The following is a 26,344-nucleotide window of genomic DNA, read 5'->3' as shown; positions in this document are numbered from 1 at the left end:
GCTTTTGGCGTTTCCCATATAAATAAAGGGCCCACTTTGCTCTATAATTAACTGGCATGGAAATCTAGCTTTTGGCGTTTCCCATATAAATAAAGTGCCCACTTTGCCCCCTCAAAAAAAAAACTGGCATGGAAATCTTTTTTTTGTTTTTTTGAATTTGGCCGGGGCCATGTGTCAGCATCGTACTGTCAGGTAGGTTCATGGGCAGACCAGCTCCTCACGTCTTTACACTTGTGCCTCTCCCGGCTGCCTCGTGGCGCCCAGACCCTTCCAGAGAAAACAAGCATGGCCGACTCCTTCCTAGAAACAAAAAAAACTCGGCAATCTCTCCGCCGCTTCTCTCACAAGGCCAGAACCCAGCAAAACACTTGCCCTGTTCCGGCGCGCTGCTTCAGGAACTGAGTTTTGATCACACAAGCCCCACGCATGATGGCGCGCAGGCCGGGGGCGGAGGAGGAGAGGCCGTGGAAGCTGGCCGAACATGCGAGGCTGGGGAAAGGGAAGGTGGTGGGCGTGGTGGTGCTGGACGGCTGGGGCGAGGCGCCGCCTGACCCCTTCAACTGCATCCACGTCGCCGACACCCCCACCCTCGACGCCCTCAAGAAGGTACCAACGTGACTCTCCGTCTCTCTTCTCTTCTCTCACGCTGCTTCATCGGTTCCGGTTCGGTTCCTACGCATGCGGATGGAGATCCTTTGCTACTGCTTGTGTGGTTGCATGGCAGGGTGCTCCGGAGAGGTGGAGACTGATCAAAGCTCACGGCACGGCGGTGGGGCTGCCTACAGATGATGACATGGGGAACAGCGAGGTCGGCCACAATGCGCTCGGAGCCGGCCAGATATATGCCCAAGGGTAACGCTCCCGGCCTCCCGCTGTCTACTCTACTGATAATATGTGCACATGTTGTGGCTCTTCCCTAACTAGTAGTACAAATAAAAGCACACACCACACACAAATAAAAGCAATGCTAGGACCTGTTTGATTCAAAGGTTTTTCATAGGTATTTTAGGGAATTTCACCCCTTAGGATTTATTGAAACTTCTGTTTGCGAGTTATTTAGGCCCTGTTTGGATAAGTCCCAGGACTTTTTCTAGTCCTAACTAAAAAGTCCCTAGTCCCTAAAAAGTCTCTTCCTGTTTGTTTCCGGGGACTAAAAAGTCCCTAGTCCCTCCCCAGAGGTTATTAAATGATCGTGTTACCCCTAGTATACAGAAAAATAACAACCAAACAACACCATGGGGCGGCGGGGCAATGGATGCATGGAGGGGCATTGTTGGAAAAGTCTCAAAAAAGACTCTCCTTGAGAGTCTTCTTCATTTAGTCTCAAAAGGCAACTTTTAGTCCCTAGTAGTCCCTCCTGTTTGGTTAAAAAGTCTCTAAGAGGGACCTTTTCTAGTCCCTCACCAAAAAGTCCCTGGAAACAAACACCCCCTTATTGCCAAAGAGGAGTCGGGGTGATATTTATTTCCATAGAGAGTCGGTGAGTACTCGACCTCGACCTGGGGAGCATACACATGAGATTTAGGAGAGGTTTTGGACCATGGTCCGCCCGAACCTATGGTCGGTGCCGTCTGATCTAGTATCGGTTCCCATGTGGATCTGTGCCTAGTTAGTATTCAAATTTTTTGGTTTAGCTTAATCCTCCTCTTCGTTGGCTTTGCTCGTAGGCTACACCAGCTCGCCTTTTCTGAAAAGGATGGACTGACACTTTTCCCTATGTTACTGTAGATCATGAGCCCAAGCCCCAAGAATTAAAAAAACAATTCTGTTCGAACCTGTTGTGGTACTGTTCATCACTCTGGTTATTTCCCGTGAGCTCAGCGTGTGCACGCTAGGTAAAATATGTGTATTGAGTAGAACAAAACATAGATAAAAAAGAACCTTTCATGCAGCTAATTCTGGTGGTACAATTTAATTCTTTTTTCTTCAAAATGGGGGAGAACACGGTAGTTTGAACGTATTATCTGTTGGTTCGAGTCATGTGTGGTTGCCCTCGGTATCCGACAATTACTTGTGCTAACTCAAAAAATTATAGGAGGTTCAATATTTTGGATAGACATGTATCGCTTTCTAAAACAAATGTTGATACAGAAGTGCATCTAGAAAAAAACTATTTTTAAACACATATCCTTCAGATAGGCAAGAACTTGGTTTTCTTTTCTTTTCTTTTTGAACAACTATCATAGACTTGTGAAATTGGTTGGACCTGTTTTTCACGTTATTCAGTAGAACAACTCATAATGAACATTTTATTCTACAGTGATGTCAATGTCTACCACTGGAAAGCACTACTGTTCATTTCAAAGAAGGAAAAAAGATTCATTTGACACAAGAATACAGTCAATTTCAGTATAAAATAGGGAAAGTTAGAAAAAAAGTAGAACTCATGTGAGGTCGTAGGAGCCAAATCAGATGCGAATAAAATATCTTGAGCTGACCTAGTCAAATGGAGACAACAGTTGTGTGGACCGATGCAAGTTCATATTTTATAGCCTATGCTATCAAGCAGCGGTGGCAATTATAGCCTGATAAACAGTGGTTGATCTCTCCCGCCAAATTTTCTGAAGCGCACCATGCACATATCTCGGTGTATGATGCCATCTGATGTACGGCCTGGAGCATGGGTTCGGTTCAATATTATCGCATGAGATTTGCCAAATCAGTAGCATTAGGTAAACCTTACGTAGCTTTGCATGGATGTAGCATTGCTCATTTCCCTAAGTGGGTTGTTTGATCTGTAGTAGTATTGAATCCTATCAAGCATTTTCTCAGTGATTTCCTTGCGTAACATTTCAAATAAAATTTTATGTTTGCTCAAACCTCTTGGAAAGAATCCTTTATTTTCTTACAGTGCAATCACATTATTTTTTTGGTACATGTTCATTTGTGTAGGATTCGAGTGGGCCTGGCATTCAAATTTTGTGTTCTCTTTCTACTACTTTGTTTTAGGGATCTTAAAAATTGTTAGCAGAGCCAGTGAGACTATAGTAGTAGTGACACTATAGTAGTAGTAGTGATAATAAACTACGTAAAAGGGATATTTACTATGCTAGTAATAATTATAATAAACACTTCATAAAGGAATTTGAATACACTATGCGCTATGTATGTAGGTTTGTTGCCGAATTTAGTAATCTTTAGATATTAAACTTATACGTTGGCTTTCTATGCTGGTATAATGTATGAACAAATGGAGGCATGTGACCTAGTGGTCGTTCATATACACGCTAGAAAAATATACAATGTTAATATTCAGGCGGTGCAAAATGTGATGGTGTTAAGTAGATGATGGAGTACTAATATATTTTCTAGCGTGTCTGCTCGTCTGCGTGCTTTGTGATGGTATGTGCGGGTTATGTGCTAGCATGAGGACAGCAGTCATGTATGACCAAAGTGACCAAGTTAATTTCAGTACAACTACCTTGGCGAAGCTGCTTAAGCAAAAATTAGTGATCATTTGAGCAAAATGTGCAGTGCAAAACTGGTGGATTCGGCGCTCGCCTCTGGGAAGATATATGAGGGGGAGGGTTTTAAGTACATCCAGCAGTCTTTTGAGAGCGGTACTTTGCACCTCATTGGTTTGCTGAGCGATGGGGGAGTGCATTCAAGGATCGACCAGCTGCAGGTTACACCATTTTTCTTCTAAACAGAGTTCACTCTGCAGTAGTTCCAGGCTGATGTCAATGATTTGGCTCCGGCAGCTGCTTCTGAAGGGGGCTAGTGAACATGGAGCGAAGAGGATACGGGTTCATATCCTTACCGACGGTCGCGACGTATTGGATGGCAGCAGTGTCACATTCGTGGAAACGCTCGAGAATGATCTGGTTAAGCTACGGGAGAAGGGTGTTGATGCAAGGATTGCATCTGGTGGAGGCAGGATGTATGTTACAATGGACCGCTATGAGGTGATCTCTCCTATCCAGCTATCCTATCCTACTTTAAAAAAATGTGTGTTTCTGCAGGATGTACCCTGCAGCGGCAATATTGCAGTTATAACTTTGTATTTCTTGTTGTTATACAGAATGATTGGCAAGTTGTGAAGCGTGGCTGGGATGCCCAGGTTCTTGGCGAAGCACCACACAAGTTTCCAAGTGCCCTTGAAGCCGTGAAAAGGCTCAGGGATGAACCCAAGGCTAACGACCAGTATTTACCCCCCTTCGTCGTCGTCGATGAAAGCGGAAAACCGGTTGGGCCCATAGTGGATGGAGACGCTGTTGTGACATTTAACTTCAGAGCTGATCGAATGGTGATGCTTGCAAAGGCGCTAGAGTACGAGGATTTCGACAAATTTGACCGTGTCAGATTCCCCAAGATTCGCTACGCTGGTATGCTTCAGTATGACGGCGAACTAAAGCTACCAAGTCATTACCTTGTTGCTCCCCCGGAGATAGAGAGGACGTCCGGTGAGTATCTGGCGCACAATGGCGTACGCACCTACGCTTGCAGGTACACAGTGCTTTACTTTTGTTGCTGTATATAAAGAGCATCTCGGTCTCTGAATATTCTGGTACTTGAGCAAGCATGCTGCTGCTATTCCTCATATCTTGGGTGGTTTTGACCTGTAGCGAGACGGTCAAATTTGGTCATGTCACCTTTTTCTGGAACGGGAATCGGTCGGGCTACTTCAACCCAAACCTGGAAAAATACGAAGAAATTCCAAGTGACACCGGTATACCCTTTAATGTACAGCCAAGAATGAAAGCCGTGGAAGTTGCGGAGAAGGCCCGGGATGCCATCCTAAGTGGCAAATTTGATCAGGTACTTGGCACAATGAGATCCTCCTCCAGCATACGGTGTACTCCTACTAGGAGTAGTAAAAACTAAAAAGAGTGATGTGGTGGTTTTGTAGGTACGGGTAAACATCCCGAATGGAGACATGGTCGGGCACACGGGTGACCTTGAAGCCACCATCGTTGGGTGCAAGGCCGCTGATGAAGCCGTCAGGATTATTCTTGACGCCATTGAACAAGTAGGTGGCATCTTCGTGGTCACCGCAGACCATGGCAATGCCGAGGACATGGTGAAAAGAGACAAATCCGGGAAACCAATTCGTGACAGAGACGGGAATGTGCAGCCCCTTACCTCACACACACTGAATCCAGTGAGTGCACATTTCATCATCAGGCGCCCGGCGCTATGTATATATCTATAATATGCACGAGTGAGTGTCCAGTTCTCATCATCTTACTGAACCCGCCTCGCCTGCAGGTCCCCATCGCCATCGGAGGTCCAGGGCTTGCGCCAGAGGCTACATTCCGGGAGGACCTTCCGGATGCCGGGCTCGCTAACGTTGCGGCGACACTCATCAACCTCCATGGTTTCGAGGCCCCTCATCACTATGAGCCAACTCTCATCCAAATCTCGCCGGTTCCCTTCTGAATCCTTCATCTTTCCCTTTCTGTGATGGGTGCAGTCATGCTTATGTCCACGTAGTAAATAAATGTCCACCTATGTATCTTTTTCTTTCTTTGATTTGAATTGATGCCCACTTCTGTATCTGAATCCGTCCGTGTGTGGTTTGAGGTTTGCTGGGAGAGCGTTTGGGACCATGGTAAATTGGTAATCAGCAATACCAACAGTAGATCACCCTTCAGAGTTTTAGCTTCAAAATCTCAGAGGTTCGCGATACCAACAGCAGATCATCAATCAGTTCTAGTCAAGCTGCCTGATAATAACCAACTAGCTGGATGCGGTTAAATCTGTCTTTTTCTTTTGCGGCAGTTATCAGTCAAGATCACTCGCAAAAAAGAAAAATAGTACTGTACCAGTGAAGATAACATACCGGTCATCTAAAACAACTCAAAAAAAATACTTAAAAGATGTACAGCAAGACATGAGCAAAGTAATGATATGCGGACCGCTAAGGAGAAGCTAATATCGAACAGCAGGAAAGCAGAACCGGACACAAACAACCTGCCTCCGTTCTCAACAATCAGTCACCTCAAACCATTTTTTACATCTAACGTATAACAAACAACGCACTATCGAAGCTTTGACTCGTTGGTTTTGCTGCTCCGGAAGTTTGAGAGGGAGAAGAATGACCTTGATGCTGCTGCAAGTACAAAGAGGCACAAATAAATGTATTACTAGGGGTGCTTTCACGTCTACTCAACTCTAGTAGATACTACTCCCTCCGTTCCAAATTACTTGTCGCGCATATGGATGTATCTAGATGTATTTTACATCCATTTCAGCGACGAGTAATTTGGGACAGAGGGAGTACAAGTGACCATAATTTTGTTTGGGTAAAAAGAACTAGCCTTTAGTTGACGGTGCAGCTCCAGGCCTGTCCCGTAGCCTATCCGAGCCTGTGGCATTGAAGCTGCTGGTCGTTGATTGAGCTGAAAAATTAAGAGATTTAGATTCAACAATGTATACCTGCAATTTCATTCATAGGAAAATGAATAACTACTCCATTTCATGAACACTGAACACAACAAATATCCAGGGACATGTTGTTTCTGACAGCGGGTACTCTAGTGTCTACGTGTATTTCACGGAAACACAGAACTGTTATGTTTATGTAGATTCGCTTTGCGCTATTATATTGTCGATGTTACGTTGCGGCGTGCTGTGTATGACCATTCTGGAAGGAACTTTAGATATAAAAGACTGAGGCTCAAGCACTAAAGTATGAGATGCTTTCTGCTTGAAAACTACAGTATGTAGGATGAGAAGCTCCCGCTGAATTATGGCCGGAGAAGTACCTGATAAGATGCTATTAGTCTTGGAACCATCAAAAGTTCTCCTGCTGGAATTTACACCATCACTAGCACCGGATTCTTCTTGTTCATCCTCTCCATCAGAAACCACCGATGGGCTTGCCAAACCATTAGTGTTGTTGTCTCCTTTGTTTTTCCGAGCAAATTTAAGAAGTCTCTTGAATCCTTTTGGAGAATCTTTATGAAAAACTATTGCGGGTGGGTTTTCAGCATTTCCCCACTCTATTATTTCTGGTTCGTTGCTATCTGCTTGCAACATTTGTGACAACGAATGACGGATTCTTGGGCTTGAAGACGGTAACGGTTCAATTGCTGGCGAGGTGACATCCTCGCCTGTCACGCTTTCACCCACATCAGTAACTTCTTGATGATCCACTTCAACCCAGGCAGCTGACGAGATGTCCATGTCCTCGTCAAGAGGTTTGACCTCAACGACAGAGGGCTCAACCTGGTCACTGGGGCCCATTTCGGCTGCGCTTAAACTCGAGCCCGGGTTTTCTGTTTTTTCAACATGTAAGTCATTATCGATCGAAATTTCTAAATTTTCATCAACATCATGTGCTGGTTGAGCAAGATCAGCCTCTGGTACCTTGGTAGTTGGCTCGGTTGTCACAGGAGATTGCTCCTTATCTTCCGCACGGGTAACAATTCCACTGCCCTTTGAAGAATCACCAAGCTGCGGCACTTTACTCTTAACAGCACCAGAACCAACACCTTGACTAATCCCAGTGGCTTTCTTCACGGGTTTGGATTCTACTGGTACAACACTGCTTTTCTTTGGGACCTTGTTATACATGCCTGACTTTGTCACTGCACTTGATTTTTCTTCTGATGCAGGTGAACTTTTAGCCACTCTGCTCGGCTTTGTTGCTGCTGTCCTTGTCTTCTTATCTTCCTGCCCCTTAATGGCTGGCTTTGTCGCAGTCACAGGTTCCTTCTTGTTCTTCACTGCTTGAAGGGGTTTTTCCACCTTTGAAATCGGCTGAGGTGCCAAGGATGCTGTCGCGGTCCTTCTCCGGCTAGTTGGTGTCGATGTTGAAACTGCTCCAGGAGAGTTTTTAGTTTTCTGTGCAGTACTACTAGTTGCTTTAGTCAAAGATCCTGACCATGAACTACGGGTAGCTGGTGCAGGTGATGGTTTGGGGGAACTTTTTTTTGCTGGTGTCTTTGAGATCACTTCCTTTGGCAAGACTGGAGGTGATGAATTTCTCCTTGCCCTTTGTGGAATAGGTGAATTACGCTTCTCTGTTGTGATGCTAGTCTTGGGGGTAACTGCTGCTCTGTTCTGCCCAACGGATTCCCTCAAGAGCTTGGTACTCGTCTCCTTTGCTGGTCGCTTTACACCTTTCTCTGTTCGAACCTTCGTGTCTCGCTTCTCTCTTTGAAGTCCACCTTTCTTCTCACTTGCAGAAATGAGCCCGGTAGCAGTTACATTGGCGCCTGCAAACTTCCCAGGCATGACCTCCATCATTTTCATTAACATCTGATTAAGTTCGGCTTCCTTCTGGCGATTCCACTCAGCAGAGGCCACTGCCCTATCACTGTTTGACTCCTGCCCAGAATGTGTTTGTTCAGCAGAAATGTTAGTGTGGGATGAGACCACATTTTCCATTTCCGACACTGTGATGCCATGGCCATCAGCATCGTAACTTCCTGCCTCAGGTGCAACTACACTGTTTGGCGCTGCATCTGTCTCAGCCTGTAATTCAGCTTCATTCTTCTCTGCATCAGAAGCCATATTGTTAGATTTGCTTTGAGATGCACAATCTGAGGTTTTTTCTTCCGATGTATTGCTGTTCAAAGAGTCACCCATTCCTGAACTCCACCGACGCAGTACAGATTTGGTAGCGACCAAGCCGGCTTTCTTACTTTCAGAATCCAGATTCTCACCCTTCTGCTTCTTCTCGAAAAGGCTAATCGCATCTTGCACGCTCATTCTTCTTACATTATTGTCGGATCTCCTTGGAGGCTGATCTGTTTCACCATTGCAGCTGCTTTCATCATCTTTATCCAAAGCAACTCTCTGGCTAGGAGGGAAGTAACTTAGGCTCTTGATGGCAATTGGCGTTGACCTACGAGATCCTGATCTCCCAATTTGAACCCTTCGCATTGGAGAAGCAGACCTCCTAGGAGAAGCAGATCTCATAAGGGGGCGGCTTCTTTCAACAACAGCTTCATCTTCATCGGTGGACTCAGAGGAATCGTCGCTTTCCATTGACATTTTACGTTCAACTTGTGCAAGCTTTGCTGGGGAAACATTACTGGTAATAGGCCTTTGGATATTGGCTTGCGAATTGATATCACGAGTTTCAAGTGCATCATCCTTTCTCTCAGCAGTAGAAGCTTGGTGTGGGGGGAGCACAGAGGGCTGGCAATCCCGGATCAACAGTAGGCACCTCATCAACCAACTAAAGCAAAACGAGAAATGAAGACAATTAGCTTCTTGTATCACACAAAAAAAAGTACAATGGAATGATTTTGAGGATAAGTTTGTAGTGATTTTTGCGGCATACCTAAACTCTGATGTCCCAAAATGCTGAACAAAACCAGACAAATCTGATACTTCTTTATTCAACAACTTAGAGCCAACTGCTCGACTCAATAATACCAAGATTTCTTCTTTCAGTGCTGATAGCCTCAAGTCCAGTGCTCGAAGTAACTCATTCCTTCAACATTTAGTTATAGAAAATGTCAACTAATAGATGGGAAAAAATAGAGTGACGGAAAAAGGGGAAAAAAGGCTTTACTTTGTAGCCACTGAGGAGTTTGGGCCAATATTTCCCTGAATGTAATTTTGAGAACTAAAATGTGAGCAAACAAAACATAAAAATGCACAAAAACATAAAGCCATCAGAAGTTTTGCACAAATGGAAATTACCTGCTGTGGTTTGCCAGTGGTGCTGGAGAGACCACCTGCAAATTAGAATATCATCATAAACTGAGCACTCTACCAACATAAGCCAGAATAAGACATCTGTAAAGAAATCCCTTGCCATCCATAGAAATTGCTTATAAGTCAAAACTAAAAACAGTTACCTAGGTTTTAGTGCTCAATTTTTTAATAGCATTTGCACTGACGCGCATGCAGAAATGTGAAGTGTGGAAATTTTCAACAAACCCAAAGATAATATTTTAGAACATCAAAACATTTTATGTCAGACCAAATGCCTCACATTCGGATTTTTTTAAGTCAAAAGAAGGGTTAAACTTATCTAATTAGAGCAAATTGTGTCTGCCAAAATGCATTTGACTATATAAATCACGTGTGAGGCTTTGCCATTTTGTGCAAGACAGCAAAAAAATTTTACGTTTTCACGTCTTTGACAGATAGATTATTTCTAGAATTTGCAGCAGGCAGCTAATTTCTTCTAGTGATAGGCAAAGAATCATGGGTACGATAGTAGGATTGGTTATCTATGGACACAAGCAAACAAAAAGGATGGACCAAGGAAAATATGCCAATGGCCTCAATGCACCAACAAAGTCTTAAAGATATCAAAACACAATAGTACGCTAAAGTCACCAACTAAATAGTCAAGGAACTAACTAAAGTCACCAACGAAGTACTGCGATTCATCAACTATTTGAGTGTTAGGCTCGATAAAAAATGTGATTTCAACCAGGGAATGAGTAACAGGCTCTAAGAGTAGAACTAAACTGTTATTAAGTCCACTACTCATAGCACTAAAATGGTGAAGTGAATCCAAAATTTGATTAGATAGGCTTCATAAAAAGGAGACAAAAGCCATATTGCATACAGCCATACACGCTGAAAGGTTGTGATGGCTTTCGTGTACAAAGAACAATGGAAGAAGCAAAACTTTCTTTGAATGTACCTGTCAAAGCACCACCCATAAGATTTTGTTGTTCCTGCATAAAAATGGATTTTGTTATTTACAGCGTCTGCTGTTTCTCTAGATAAGAACTGAACTTAAATGTGCAAGCAAACTTAGCACAGAAAATTTGTTTTACTTCTTTTGGGACAAAATTATGATACCTTGGACTGTAGATAATCATGAAACTTTCTAGTTTCCTCCAGCTGAGACATTTCCTGTAAAATCCCATTCGCCGTTTTGGATGCATCAGGCGAATTTATGATATGTAGGAATCTGGTAGGGATGTTCAATTTAGTTACGGTTACAACTGTAAAAAACACAAGTAACTAGGAAAAGGTCAAGGTGAAAGACCTCTCTAAGGTGGATTTTGTGAACCAGGTAGAGCCTTTTGCATCCCCAATCAATAACAGCTTAAAAGAGCCACTTGACGAACGTGATTGGAAATTTTTGGCATCTTCCAAGTGCAGGACTAGTTGGTCGAAAGGACCAGATGCTACTGATTCGGCGCTCTCTCCATTACAAGCAATTGCCTCATACCTGATGAAGGAAAGGTTTCACAATACTGGGCGGGTCAGAATTTATATCAGAATCATAAAAGAGTCAATATGACATATCCATGAAACACAGTTTTCAGCCAAATGCAGGGACGAAAATCTGAAGCACACTTCATAAGCTCAATTCACTGTGAACGAGTGCATCACCTGTTCTTGGTCAATGTCACTTGGAACACTGCAGAATCAAGCTCCACGTCGCCAGCAACTCTCCCCTCCATTTTGCCCACAACTACAAGCGCAGCAACCCTCTATAGATCGTATCAGCTCCTTGTCCACTTCAAATACCTGACAACGGGAATATCAGCAGAAACGTCACTAACCTTGCAAAAGGAAACAGATAACAAAGAAGAGAGATAATGCTACTGCCCAAGGTCACAAACGCTAATATGTCAACATCTATAATAATAACTGATTAAATGTTCCATGCCCGAATATGCAGGTTACTTTTCAGCATGAGGATACCAACCAAGCATAGAGCAAACTGATTGTGCATGTATCACCAAACCAACTCCACACCTAAGTCATTCATTCCGCTCGACTATGTTCCCACAGCACAGACAAACTTATAGGCTTCTATAGCGGTTAAATAGCATGTGGTACGAGCCTAGTATGCCTCAATTTCCTTAGTTAACGCAATCAGATTCATAGATCAGAGAAGCAGAAAAGCAGATACAATTCAAACCCAAAAGACAAAATTCTAGTACCATCAGTACAGATCCTTCATCTGAGGTACCAAACTAAGCACCGGACGCATTGAATCCGAAATGGCGAGTTTCCAAGTGATCGAAAGTTTGAGACCGCGGGGGCACCCGGATCCAAACCCCAAATCCCTCGCAGACAAAAATCCAAAAGCCCTAGAGATCCAGGCAGGCCAACTCCACTGATTCCTGGCTCCTACGGCTCGCGAAAAAACAGAACGGAAGAAGGCGGATCCAGATTCCGGAGGCGACAACGCCCGCTCACCGACCCACTGCCTCACGCTTCGAGCTCAAGCAAGCCACCCCCACCCAGACCCAGGTCCGAGGAGACCGCACCAAAAACATCCGAGAAAAAAAAAGGCAGAGCAGACGAATGCCTCACCAGATCGAGCGGCGGCGGCCTCCGCCTCCCGCATTCGATCCGGCGCCGCGCCGACTGGGATCGAGCGCTCGGAACCGACGGAGAATTTTTGTTCCGTGACTCACTCCTTTTTTCGCTGGGGCAGTTGCAGTTGCAGCAGCGAGTGGGGGAATGGACGCCAGGAAAAAGGAACAACTGCGGAATGCGGGGTTTAAATGACCGAGGGCGAGTTGAGGAACTGACACTGGGTATTGCACTTATTTACTGTCCCGCCACTGGCCTGGTGTTTTGTGTACCCGTGGAGTGCGCTTGCGGTTTGAAAAGGAGGCCGTCGGTCGGTGGGAGGCGTCGGGAGAATTTACCATAACGCCCTTTGGGGGAATTATAGGTAGCAAACGTACTCCGCTTTTGTGCGCGCTGATTTTTTTTTTTAATATTGGGGGTCGCACCATTCAAATTTAAAGCACATGCGATGGAGAATATCCAGCAAGAAGAATGTTGAGTAATTAGCATTATTCTGTGTAGAATAACTAAACTTTTTTTTGCGAGAAAGAATAACTAAACTTAAGCGGCAATATAAAAGAAGAAAAATATGTAGTACAGAATCTTGAACTTGTAGGTAAACTGTGTGTTCAACAAATTCAAACACCAAACTCTAAAAACCTAGTAATTGCAAGTCATCATTGGTGGAAAATTTGTCTAGACATCGCTTTGCTCGTGATTTATGGTCGGAGCCACAAGGACACCCAAAACCCACCGGTTACGTTTGTGATAGCATTGTATTGAAAGCAGCAGAAAGATGCGTGGGGTTTGTGTGTATAATACTACATTGTATATGTACATGGGTGTTCATGTTCGTGTAATGGACGTTATGGGAGATAATGAGGTTAGGAACAATACTTTAACCCTCTAGATTTGAACCTAGTTGGATTTTGTGAAAGGGTTTCATGAACTTGGTGGGAAAATCCCCCGCAAAAAATGAACTTAGTGGGGAAATATATGGAATGAACCTGTTGTTGTTGAGGACAGTCTGGATGTCATGCAAAAAACACTCAAGAGAATGAGTAAATATAAGAAAGGATGGGAGAGGAATTTAAGAGATCAGATCCTGAAAATAATAAATATCTAACTCATGAGCTAAAGACTTGGAAATCTTGGAAGAAATTTAGCCCCTTGCCAACCATGAGAAATTTCGGCCAGAGCTCTATTTGTAAGTCTCTCGAGGAAGAAGAAGGGTACTGACACGAGAGATCTTGAGAGGATTGGTTCCTTGAGGGAGACAATAATTCTTGTTACTTTCATATAATTGTTAATGGTAGCAGGATAAAAGGCACATTTATTTTCTAAATAATGGATAATTTGTGATTCGAGGGACCACCAGTCTTGTTGATCATGCTGCCAACTATTACAAGGAGCTTTCTTGACCTACGAAAGGTTTTAGTTGTAGATTAAGAAGTGATGTTTGGACTAAACATGAGAAACTGTGAGAGGAAGATAATATGGAACTCAACAAGCCTTTTAGTGGGGAAGAAATTAAAAAAAGCGATTGATGGTAGTATGAAAAAGGATAGAGCAACAAGGTGTGATGGGTTTCCTATTGAATTCTATCAAGCATACTAGCACTTTATCAAAGATGATATTATGGCGTGCTTCCATTAATTTCGTGTTGGAAAGGTGGACCAGAGCAGAATAAAGTTTGGTATTATAACTCTTATTCCAAAGGGAGCAGATGCATATATTGTTTAGAGATACAGACCAATTTGTCGGTTTGCCTCTGCTTATAAAAAATTACCCAAAAGCTATGGATGATATAGTTAAACCTTTTATGGGCAAACTAATCTCTACAACCCAGAGTGCCTCCATTGGAGGGAGAAATATTATGGATGGAGTCATGTCCTGACATGAAATATTACATGAGCCAAGGAGGAAAAAGCAATAAGGGGTTGTTTTGACGCTGGTTTTGAAAAGTCTATGACAAGGTAAACTGGAATTGCTTTTCTACAGCCTGAGCGAAAGAGGGTTTAATGATAGGTGGATGTAGTGGTTCCATACTATGGTTAAAGGGGGACTCTCGGTGTTAAAGTTAATGATATTGTTGGTAAGAATTTTGGCATCTTTAAAGGGGTGAGGCAAGGTGAGTAGGTGACCCTTGTCTCCTTTCCTCTTTAATATTAGTGCAAATTGTCTTAAGAAAATGGTGAAGCTGGCTCAAGACACTAGGAAGTTTGTAGGTTTGATACCTCACCTTACATATAAAGGGTGGCCATTATACAATTTATTCATGATACCATTTTGTTGATTCAAGATAGTGTTGATTCTGCCAGGAATTTGAAGTTGTTGGTATATTTTTTGAACAAATGTTTTGGTTGAAAATCATTTTCAAGGAAAACTGAGGTGCTTATGATCCTGCATGATGATGATAGAGGACATATGCACACTAACACTTTCAATTGCTAGCACGGCAGATAGCCTATTAAGTATGTAGGTGTGCATGTGTCTGATTCGGCTTGAATCTACGTCGGTATTTCCCCAAAGAGGAAGGGATGATGCAGCATAGCAACGGTAGGTATTTTCCTCGGGGATGAAACCAAGGTTATCGAACCAGTAGGAGAACCAAGCAACACAACGTAAACAACACCTGCACACAAATAACAACCACTCGCAACCCGACGTGTTAAAGGGGTTGTCAATCCCTTTCAGGTAACGGCGCCAGAAATTGGCACGAGGACGAGAGAAAGTTGTAATAGATTGATAGATCGAATGCCAAATAAAATAAATAATAATAAAACGCAGCAAGGTAGTTTTGTATTTTTAGTTTAATAGATCTGAAAATAAATGCAAAGGAAAAGTAGATCGCAAAGGCAAATAATATGCGAAAGAGACCCGGGGGCCGTAGGTTTCACTAGTGGCTTCTCTCGAGAAAGAAAGCAAACGGTGGGTGAACAAATTAATGTTGGGAAATTGATAGAACTTCAAATAATCATGACGATATCCCGGCAATGATCATTATATAGGCATTACGTCCAAGATTAGTAGACCGACTCCTGCCTGCATCTACTACTATTACTCCACACATCGATCGATGTTCAGCATGCATCTAGTGTATTAAGTTCATGGAAAAACGGAGTAATGCAATAAGAACGATGACATGATGTAGACAAGATCTATCTATGTAGAGATAGACCCCATTGTTTTATCCTTAGTAGCAACGATACATACGTGTCGGTTCCCCTTCTGTCACTAGGATCAAGCACCGTAAGATCGAACCCACTACAAAGCACCTCTTCACATTGAAAGATAAATAGATCAAGTTGGCCAAACGAAACCCAAATATCGGAGAAGAAATATGAGCCTATAAGCAATCATGCATATAAGAGATCAAAGAAACTCAAATAACTTTCATGGATATAAAAAGATAGATCTGATCATAAACTCAAAGTTCATCGGATCCCAACAAACACACCGCAAAAAGAGTTACATCATATGGATCTCCAAGAGACCATTGTATTGAGAATCCAGCGAGAGAGAGGAAGCCATCTAGCTACTAACTACGGACCCGAAGGTCTACAAAGAACTACTCACGCATCATCGGAGAGGCACCAATGGAAGTGGTGAACCCCTCTGTCATGGAATTGTCATGTCAGATGTCCTAGTGAAAGGACTTAGTCGTGGAGCCATCGCAACTAGGAAGCTTAAAGGGGTTAATCGGGACAAAGGACACGGGGTTTATACTAGTTCGGCCCCTTACGGTGAAGGTAAAAGCCTACGGTCCAGTTTTGAGTGGGATTGCTTATGTCTCGATTACCAGGGAGAGAAATCGCTTGACCTAGTTCTCGATCTAATGTTACTTGCCCTAAACCGCCACCGGGTCGTCCCTTTATATACAGAGGTCGACGCCCAGCAGCTCTCAGAGTCCCAGTCGGCTCATAAACAATGTCCGGCTCGGTCTCTGTCTATTCCCGCCTTACAACACAAGTTACATACATATGGCGGTTTATCTCTACAGGCCCTAGGTCGCCTTTGGGCTTGGGCCCTTAACTGAACCGCCATCTTCACGTGTCGTCTTGGGCTTCATATCTTGACTGGCCATAGGTATAACCCGGCCCTCCTAAGCGGGTCATACCTAATAGTTATATCCCCAACATTAGGCCCCAGATTGATTTGAACTGGTTCATGTCAATCTTTAACACTTAGAAAAACTCTTCTGCTCTTCGTGTGTACATAAGTTTTATAACCCGCCATGACGTCATCCTTTGGATTTGTGGTAACCCGCCATGAAGTCATCTGTCTTTAATTTGCACTTTATCCAACATATCTCAACAGATCCTTATCTTAATAATCATCCCGAGAATCAAGGCGTCCTTGTAGCTGGATAACCATGTTTTCGGCCTCCTCGTTTTTCACGCCCACTTACGAGCCCTTCCTTATAAATAGGCACGACTGGTCTTTCCTCATTCTCCCCCTTTCCATCGTCTTCCACCTCTCGCATCCTTCTGCTACTCGAGCTCCGCCGCCACCGCAGAGCGCACCGGCGTCCTCGTCCAGGCCGTTGCATCAACCTGAATCGATCCAGAGAAACGGCGGCGACCCTCCACAGTAGATATGGCACTGTAAGTTCCTGCTTTCCCGCACTTTAGATCCGCATTAGGGTTTGCGAGTTTCCTCTGTGTTCTTCGTAGTTCATCACAGTTTCTTCGTAGTTTCTTCACTGCAGCCTCCTTTGATCCAAAAGTAATATAGAACTCATGCGGTAGTTGCTTTGCGTCCATTTTTTATACTAGTGGATCCCTTTTTTCTGTAAAGAGGCCTCATTAGAACTCACGAACTCATTTGTACTAGTTTTTTAGGTCTAGAATATTTTCTTTTCTGAACAGCCGTTGATCCAAAATAATAGCTGCAGCCTGTGAAACTTGTTTGTGCAACACTTAGGCAAAAACAGTATTTTGTTAGATCCACCTAGCCATGGCGACTCTTATCACCGGCTTAAAATTGCAATGGTCAATTGATAATCTTAACCACTCATGGCGGTTTATGTAACTTGACTGCTCATGGCGCTCATGGCGGCTTAAATAATCTGACATAATTAGCCATATACCATTAGGCCCCCTTATAAGCCGTCATCTTGAATATGCACTGTAATATTTCTCTCTGGCTTAAATTTGAACCGGGAATTTTACTCTTTGTTAGGCTTCCATCACAATGCCGCCCAAACCACCCACTTCATGCAATTGGGTCAAGTCCATCGTCACAGATAGTACGCTTGATGACTTTGTGAAGACTGGCTATCTGCCAAAGAAGGAAGTTATGTCATATCGTGCTCCTGACCCAACAGAGGAAAAGCCTCAGCCCAAGGAGGGGGAGGTCATCGTCTTCACTGAACATATGAACCGGGGTTTATCACCACCCAGCTCAAAGTTCTTCAGAGACGTCCTGCACTTTTTTGACCTCCGTCCTCAAGACATCGGACCCAACTCCGTGTCCAATATTTGCAACTTTCAAGTGTTCAGTGAGGTGTATCTTGGAGAAGAACCCAGCTTACTACTCTTCAGAGAGTTATTTTATTTGAACCGCCAGAATGAATGCGCCAATGGACCTAGCTTGGAGCTTGGCGGGGTCTCAATTCAACGACGGAGAGACGTCATCTTTCCTTATGCGAATCCACCAAGTCACCCAAAGACTGGAACCAGACATGGTTCTATTGCCAAGACACTTCTCCGGCTGATGAGAACCCTCTACCCGGCTTTCGTGCTCTACATCTTGAGCCGAATCATCCACTTCCTGACAAGATTACAGCTGTCGAACGCCAAACGCTCGCCCCCACCATCGCTAAAATCAAGGCTCTTTGGGGGAATGGGCTAAATGGTATCGACTTGGTCCAGGTTTGGCTTGCCTGGCGGATCATTCCATTGAGCCGCCGCTCCGGTCTGATGTGCACCTACACGGGCAAGAAGAATGACCCTCTACGGCACAACTCTGACAATTTACCATACCACGTTGTTGATGACATGACAAAGTCACTCCTGAATGAAAGCCTAGCAGATTGTGGTAAGGTGGGCTTAAGCCCCTTCTACGAAGCTAACCCGGCTCCAGCGGTAAGCCGCCAATCTAAGTAAATTACTTTTAACCTTGATGTTTGTCTGTACTCAACCTTTGCTGATTTCCACAGGCTGATGATAAATTTTGGAAGGCAAAATATGATCATGAGGCCGCGAAAAGAGCCAGGAAGGCTAAGAGAGCCGCCAGGAAAGAAGCCGCGAAGAAAAGAGGAAAGAAGCCTAGCACTTCTGAGCAGTTTCAACTGGAGGACTCTTCTGAGTCAGAGGTAGCCCTTGACTCTCTTGGCTCATTCTTTAATCACCTTATTGATACCGATTATGATCAGGATGACACGGGAACGAGTCATGGGGTAGATGAAGAGGTAACTATTATTTCCTCCGACTCAGAGCCTTTGCCAAGACAAAAAATCCGAAGAGTAACCCGGAAAGTAAGATTTTCACATCCCTTAGCTTATCAAGATCCTCAATTTCTTTTGAAGCGACAGATTCATGAGAGCCCGAGGCAGACCCGGACCAGCAAAAACGTGAAACTCTCCTCCGGCTTACCAAATACCCCAAGGAAGCGCCAGAAAGAGGTCACCTTTGATTTAAATCCCTTTTATCCTTTGGCAGGTCTCACTTGTCAACCACTCAACTCTTCTGACTTGAATTATCAGGAAACATCACCTTCCTCCGGCGACTCAATGCAGTCCAACTTGCCGGCTTTTAAGACCACCCCAGGGTAATGATGATTGACTTATCCTGTATTCATTTCAATTCTTTATATTTATACTGATCTTTTGACCTTATGCAGCGGAAAAGCAAAGCCTAGCAAGAAGGTGAAGAAGAACAAGCCGGCCGAAGAGACGATCTTTAAAGAGACGGTACTTGGGACAGCACGCCTGAAGCCTCTGCTCATGAGCCGCCACCTAAACCAGCTCATGACACGCCAACACCAACCGCTGACCCGCCTGCCAAGCAAGCCGCCGATGGCTCTGAAAACCTAGAAGTCTCTAGCCCGGCCAAGACAGACGATCCCAAGACATTGATGTTGAGATTACCAAGATCGATTACACAGAGCCAGGGAGACCTACTATGCTGGCCAAGTGTTCTGCCAAGGAGGAGCACCTGGAATGCCGCAAAGTCAGGTTTGATGTTGCTGATTATACTCACATGAGTATTGGGGAAGTTTTTTCTGGCTATCTTAGCCAAGTGCACAGCAGTCATGACATCGAAGTTGATATGGTGAAGCAAATGCACCAAAAATTTGAGGTATAAATTCTTCCCTTCACTGAATTATCCTTACTTATGCCAGCCCCCAAGTCTATTGCTTATGACGAATATGATGTAGACTTAGAAACAAACTTATGAACATTAGTGATATAGTTGGACAAAACATATAAGAAATCCGGCTTACTCCATAGTCCCCAAGGGCCGGTTTAATCGGCATGTTTGAGCCGGTCCTTCATATGCTTATATAAAAATACTTGTAAAACTTTAACAACAATATCCATTAGCCCCAAGTGCCAAGTACTTTTGCTTGCAAGGTGCTTGGGACTTAATCTCATGAAGTGCCACTTAGGTAAAATTCTTCAGTAGGCATTAGCCCCCAAGTGCCAAGTGTTGTTGCTTGCAAAAGGCTTGGGACTTAATGTTGTATGATAACAGTCAATATTTTGACCTGGTTTTTGTACAGGCCACCACCACTCAACTTCAATCAGATATGTCTGACTTGAAGAACCGCCTGGAAGCACAAGAGACGAAAATCCAAAGAGCCAACTCCAAATTTGAATTCAGTGTATCTGAACAAGAAAAACTGAAAAAAGACTTTGAAATGGAGAAAAAGGCCTGGGCTGAAGAAAAGATCGCTTTGACCAATCGAGTTGAGAAGGAAGAGGCGGCTCTTGAAGAGGCGACCGTCGAATTATCCGACTTAAAACGCCATGTCTCTCAGATGGTCTCATCAATCTTTGGTAAGTCACCCTGCAAGCGTCAAATATATGAATCTTTCTAAAGATCATATGAATTGTCATTAACTCACCTGACATTGTTATGCATGCCCCAGGAGTTCAAATCTTAACCAAGACATGCTGATAAAGCTGAAGGCGGTTTACACGCTGGTGGAACAACTCTACACCGGATCTCAGCGTGCCTTAGCCATAGTGGCCCTATCAAATGAAGTGCCCACACTCCTGGTGGATGTACTAAGGAAGCTTTCTGTGTTGCCCCAGCGGGGTTCAATGAACTAAGGCGATCGTCTGGAAGAGCCGGAGCCGTGGCTGCCTTAATCCGGGCCAAAGCTTGGCTACCAGAGTTAGACCTGGCCGACATCGCCATTGGTTATCCAAGTCTTAAGGAGGATGGCACTCCCTTTGAACAGGAAAACTTTTGCCACTTGTGTGAAGGAGATACGCCCCGTGGCCACCCTCATAGCTGATAAGCGGATCTCACCAAGTACCAGCCGGGTTATGACACGGAGAACCAGAGGATTCCAACGCCGCAGTATAAAGTGACCAGCCTAATCCCACCAATCCGTAAGCATACCTTCGCCCCTGAAGTTGACCCGGCCGAACTAATTGATGATGAAGCTAAATTTGAAGTTTTGAATGGCATTGACTGGTCATCATCAACCTTCCAGGACAGGGAACAGGGCGAAGGAGCGGAGAGAGTTGATCCGGAAGCTTCAGGCCAACAAGAAAATCGACCCGCTGGACGGCTCATATTTGTAACCTGCTGAAAAACAACTTGATCATTTGGACTCGGGGAGTCATGTAATCGGATAGAAATGACTTTGTTTTGCCGTGCCATCGTGCACATTTTGGTGCTCAACATTGTTAAGCCGTCATCTTATATTCACCCATATTATACTTATCCTCTTTTTTTCTTATGTCTAAGCAAGTCTTTGAACTGTCCCGCTGATGTCTACTACACAACCTTCTTCTTGTAGATGTTGTTGGGCCTGCAAGTGCACAGGTTTGTAGGACAGTAGCAAATTTCCCTCAAGTGGATGACCTAAGGTTTATCAATCCGTGGGAGGCGTAGGATGAAGATGGTCTCTCTCAAACAACCCTACAACCAAATAACAGAAAGTCTCTTGTATCCCCAAAACACCCAATACAATGGTAAATTGTATAGGTGCACTAGTTCGGCGAAGAGATGGTGATACAAGTGCAATATGGATAGTAGATATAGGTTTTTGTAATCTGAAAATATAAAAACAGCAAGGTAACTAATGATAAAAGTGAGCATAAATGGTATTGCAATGATAGGAAACAAGGCATAGGGTTCATACTTTCACTAGTGCAAGTTCTCTCAAAAATAATAACATAGATAGATCATATAACAATCCCTCAACATGCAACAAAGAGTCACTCCAAAGATATTAATAGCGGAGAACAAACGTAGAGATTATTGTAGGGTACGAAACCACCTCAAAGTTATTCTTTCGGATCAATCTATTCAAGAGTTCCTACTAGAATAACACCTTAAGATACAAATTAACCAAAACCCTAGTGTCACCTAGATACTCCATTGTCACCTCAAGTATCCGTGGGCATGATTATACGATATGCATCACACAATCTCAGATTCATCCAACCAACACAAAGTACTTCAAAGAGTGCCCCAAAGTTTCTACCAGAGAGTCAAGAAAACGTGTGCCAACCCCTATCCATAGGTTCATGGGTGGAACCCGCAAGTTGGTCACCAAAACATACATCAAGTGGCACGTGAAATCCCATTGTCACCACAGATAAACACGACAAGACATACATCAAGTGTTCTCATATCCAAGACTCAATTCGATAAGATAACTTCAAGAGGGAAACTCAATTCATCACAAGAGAGGGGGAGAAACATCATAAGATCCAACTATAATAACAAAGCTCGCGATACATCAAGATCGTGCCATAGAGAGAACACGAGAGAGAGATCAAACACATAGCTACTGGTACATACCCTCAGCCCCGAGGGTGAACTACTCCCTCCTCGTCATGGATAGCGTCGGGATGATGAAGATGGCCACCGGTGAGGGATCCCCCCTTCGGCAGGGTGCCGGAACGGACTCCCGAGAGGTTTTTTGGTGGCTACAGAGGCTTGCGGCGGCGGAACTCCCGATCTATCTTCTCCCTGGATGTTTTTAGGGTACGTGGGACTATATAGGCGAAAGAAGTCGGTCGAGGGGTGCTCGAGGGGCCCACGAGACAGGGGGGCGCGCCCAGTAGGGGGGGGGGGTGCACCCCTATCTCCTGGCCTCCTCGAGGATCTTCTGACTTGAACTCCAAGTCTCCAGGATCATATTCTTCCAAAAAATCACGCTGCCGAAGGTTTCATTCCGTTAGGACTATGTTTGATATTCCTTTTCCTCGAAATACTGAAACAGGCAATAAAACAACAATATGGGCTGGGCCTCCGGTTAATAGGTTAGTCCCAAAAGTAATATAAAAGTGTATAATAAAGCCCGTAAGCATTCAAAACAGATAATAAAATAGCATGAATGCTTCATAAATTATAGATACGTTGGAGACGTATCAGCATCCCCAAGCTTAACTCCTACTCGTCCTCGAGTAGGTAAATGATAAAAGAAAGAATTTATGAAGTGTGAATGCTAGAAGGTGCACAAGTTTGATCAATGATAATTTCAATCACCTTTTCTAGCATGATAATATGTCATAACAGTAGTTCATCTCATGAAACTTCTCACGATAAAGTAACAAGCAATTCACATGTTAAAGCATAGACCATAAACATTCTTGAAAACTAGCAAACTATGTTCTCAGTCATCAAACAATTGCAATTCATCTTATTTTCAGGAATAGAAAACTCCACATACTCAACTATCGTATAGTCTTCTACAATTGCTAACACTCACGCAATACTAATGGTTATGGAGTTTCAATCGGACACTGAGAAAGATAGGGGCTTATAGTGTTGCCTCCCAACATATTCACCTTTGGGTGATGTCAACAATAATAGTTCATGCTAACTTACATCCAATTGGATATATATATCAGGATCACCCCAACACAAAGTGCTTGCCAAAGGATAAAATAAAAAAGGGAAAGGTGAAGATCACCTTGACTCTTGCATAAAGTAAAAGACATAAAGTAAAAGATAGGCCCTTCGCAGAGGGAAGCAGAGGTTGTCATGCGCTTTTAGGGTTGGATGCACAAAATCTTAATGCGAATGAACGTCACTTTATATTGCCACTTGTATATGGACCTTTATTATGCAGTCCGTTGCTTTTATTGCTTCCATAACAAGATCGTATAAAGCTATTTTCTTCACACCAAAAGATCATACATATTTAGAGAGCAATTTTTATTGCTTGCACCGATGACAACTTACTTGAAGGATCTTACTCAATCCATAGGTAGGTATGGTGGACTCTCATGGCAAAACTGGGTTTAAGGATATTTGGAAGCACAAGTAGTATCTCTACTTGGTGCAAGGAATTTTGGCTAGCATGAGGGGGAAAGGCAAGCTCAACATGTTTGAATGATCCATGACAATATACTTTAACTGAGATGTCGGAAAACATAACCCATTACGTTGTCTTCCTTGTCCAACATCAACTCTTTAGCATGTCATACTAAATGAGTGCTCCCAATTATAAAAGATGTCTACAATAGTATATTTATATGTGAAATCTCTCTTCCTTCAATATTCTTTCATGAATTGTTCAAATGACCAACACAATGCTTGCTAACCTTCAATAAATTTACAACTTCTGCTTCTTAGATGTGAAGTCATTACTCCCCATGGGATAAGCAAATGAAACATATTTAATTTCAGATTTATGACAATCAACTCATTCAACAATTTACTCAAAGGATATAAGTGAAGCACACGAGTAAATGACAAACTACTCCAAAAAGATATAAGTGAAGATCAATGAGTAGCTAAATAATTATGTAATTATATGAAGACTCTCTCTCATTTAAGAATTTCAGATCTTGGTAATGTATTCAAACAGCAAGCAAAACAAAATAAAATGACAATGCAAGGATAGCACAACTCATGTGAAGAAGCAAAAACTTAGGCTCAACCGATACTAACCGATAGTTGTTGAAGAAGAAAGGTGGGATGCCTAACGGGGCATCCCCAAGCTTAGATGCTCGAGACTTCTTGAAATATTATCTTGGGGTGCCTTGGGAATCCCCAAGCTTGAACTTTTGTGTCTCCTTAATTCCTCTCATATCATGGTTTCTCTTTTTATCAAAAGCTTCATCCACACCAAACTCAACAAGAACTCGTGAGATAGGTTAGTATAAACCAATGCAAAACTTTATCATTTTCTACTGTAATAAATCACTAAAATTATTATTCAACATTTCATACTAAATGCATCTGCATATTTAATACTCCTAACCTCAAATAGAATCATTACACAAGCAAACATATGCAAACAATGCAAACATAACAGCAATCTGTCAAAACAGTACAGTCTATAAAGAATGCAAGATTCACCATACTTACCTAACTCCAAAAATTATGAAATAAAATTCCCACTGTAGTAAATTTATAAGATCTCATTATGCAAAAAGTTTCAACACTATATCATGCTCTGACTTTTCTAGGGAATTTTTGCAACAGCGGTAAACTTTCTGTTTTCAAACAGCAACATGTATACTAGCAAAATAAGCATGGCAAAGGCTATCCTTGACTTCTTTATTGAAACTAAAGATGCAAAACATTAATCTAAATAACAGCAAACAAATACTAACAAAATAAAATGACGCTCCAAGCAAAACACATATCATGTGGTGAATAAAAATATAGCTCCAAGTAAAGTTACCGATGAACGAAGACGAAAGAGGGGATGCCATCCGGGGCATCCCCAAGCTTAGGCTCTTGGTTGTCCTTGAATATTACCTTGGGGTGCCTTGGGCATCCCCAAGCTTAGACTCTTGCCACTCCTTATTCCATAGTCCATCAAATCTTTACCCAAAACTTGAAAACTCCACAACACAAAACTCAACAGAAAACTCGTAAGCTCTATTAGTATAATAAAACCACCACTTAGGTACTGTAATGAACTCATTCTAAATTCATAATGGTGTAATATCTACTGTATTCCAACTTCTCTATGGTTTATACCACTTAATACTAGCCATAGATGCATCAAAATAAGCAAACGACACACAGAAAACAGAATCTGTCAAAAACAGAAGAGTCTGTAGTAATCTGTATCAAACATATACTTCTGGAACTCCAAAAATCCTACCAAATTAGGAAGTCCTAAGAAATTTGTGTACCAATCCAGAGAAATAAGAATCAGATCATAAGAACGCGTCTGTGAATTAACAAAACTAATTTAATGGGTGCAAAAGTTTCTGATTTTCAGCAGGATCAACACAACTATCACCGTAAGCTATCCTAAAGGTCTTACTTGGCACTTTATTGAAACAAAAGCTATAAAACATGATTACTACAGTAGCATAATCATGTGAATACACAAAAACAGTAAGGGTAAATATTGGGTTGTCTCCCAACAAGCGCTTTTCTTTAATGCCTTTCTAGCTAGGCATGATGATGACAATGATGCTCACATAAAAGATAAGAATTGAAACGTAATGGGAGCATCATGAAGCATATGACTAGCACATTTAAACCTAACCCACTTCCTATGCATAGGGATTTTGTGAGAAAACAACTTATGGGAACAATAATCAATTAGCATAGGGAGGCAAAACAAGCATAGCTTCAAGATTTTAAGCACATAGAGAGGAAACTTGATATTATTGCAATTCCTACAAGCATATATTCCTCCCTCATAATAATTTTCAGTAGCATCATGAATGAATTCAACAATATAACCAGCACCTAAAGCATTCTTTTCATGATCTACAAGCATAGAAAATTTATTACTCTCCACATAAGCAAAATTCTTCTCATGAATAGTAGTGGGAGCAAACTCAACAAAATAATTATCATGAGAGGCATAATCCAATTGAAAACTAAAATCATGATGACAAGTTTCATGGTTATCATTATTCTAATAGCATACAAGTCATCACAATAATCATCATAGATAACAACTTTATTCTCATAATCAATTGGAACCTCTTCCGAAATAGTGGAATCATCACTAAATAAAGTTGACACTCTTCCAAATCCACTTTCATGTTCATCACAAT

The 26,344-nt window shown here is 42.7% G+C and overlaps 2 protein-coding genes across 4 annotated transcripts; one reads left to right on the top strand and one right to left on the bottom strand.

Moving 5' to 3' along the window:
- The first annotated feature begins 264 nt into the window (after window positions 1-264).
- Window positions 265-5,496, top strand: LOC123092239 (2,3-bisphosphoglycerate-independent phosphoglycerate mutase). Its single transcript, XM_044513945.1, has 8 exons — window positions 265-606; window positions 725-852; window positions 3,475-3,625; window positions 3,702-3,905; window positions 4,022-4,446; window positions 4,566-4,758; window positions 4,850-5,101; window positions 5,209-5,496. Exons 1-8 carry the CDS (start codon window positions 427-429, stop codon window positions 5,377-5,379), a joined length of 1,704 nt encoding a protein of 567 aa, XP_044369880.1. The 5' UTR covers window positions 265-426; the 3' UTR covers window positions 5,380-5,496.
- A 272-nt stretch (window positions 5,497-5,768) lies between these two features.
- LOC123092238 (proteoglycan 4) lies at window positions 5,769-12,425 on the bottom strand. Of its 3 annotated transcripts, none has more exons than XM_044513942.1 (11): window positions 12,193-12,425; window positions 11,260-11,397; window positions 10,910-11,095; window positions 10,720-10,831; window positions 10,559-10,592; window positions 9,601-9,635; window positions 9,470-9,504; window positions 9,236-9,388; window positions 6,708-9,130; window positions 6,261-6,341; window positions 5,769-6,052 (listed from the first exon to the last, which is right to left on the bottom strand). In XM_044513942.1, the coding sequence occupies exons 2-11, from the start codon at window positions 11,328-11,330 to the stop codon at window positions 5,982-5,984; spliced, it is 3,201 nt and encodes a 1,066-aa protein (XP_044369877.1). In that variant the 5' UTR covers window positions 11,331-11,397; window positions 12,193-12,425; the 3' UTR covers window positions 5,769-5,981. The 3 variants fall into 3 exon arrangements, with proteins under 3 accessions (XP_044369877.1, XP_044369878.1, XP_044369879.1); XM_044513943.1 differs by having other exon boundaries at window positions 5,769-6,049; XM_044513944.1 differs by lacking the exons at window positions 5,769-6,052; window positions 6,261-6,341 and having other exon boundaries at window positions 6,865-7,220; window positions 7,312-9,130.
- Between the last annotated feature and the right edge of the window lie 13,919 nt (window positions 12,426-26,344).

This window comes from Triticum aestivum, chromosome 4B (assembly GCF_018294505.1).
Source record: "Triticum aestivum cultivar Chinese Spring chromosome 4B, IWGSC CS RefSeq v2.1, whole genome shotgun sequence".
Classification (NCBI taxonomy): Eukaryota; Viridiplantae; Streptophyta; class Magnoliopsida; order Poales; family Poaceae; genus Triticum; species Triticum aestivum.
This window is presented reverse-complemented; position numbering and strand designations above follow the sequence as displayed.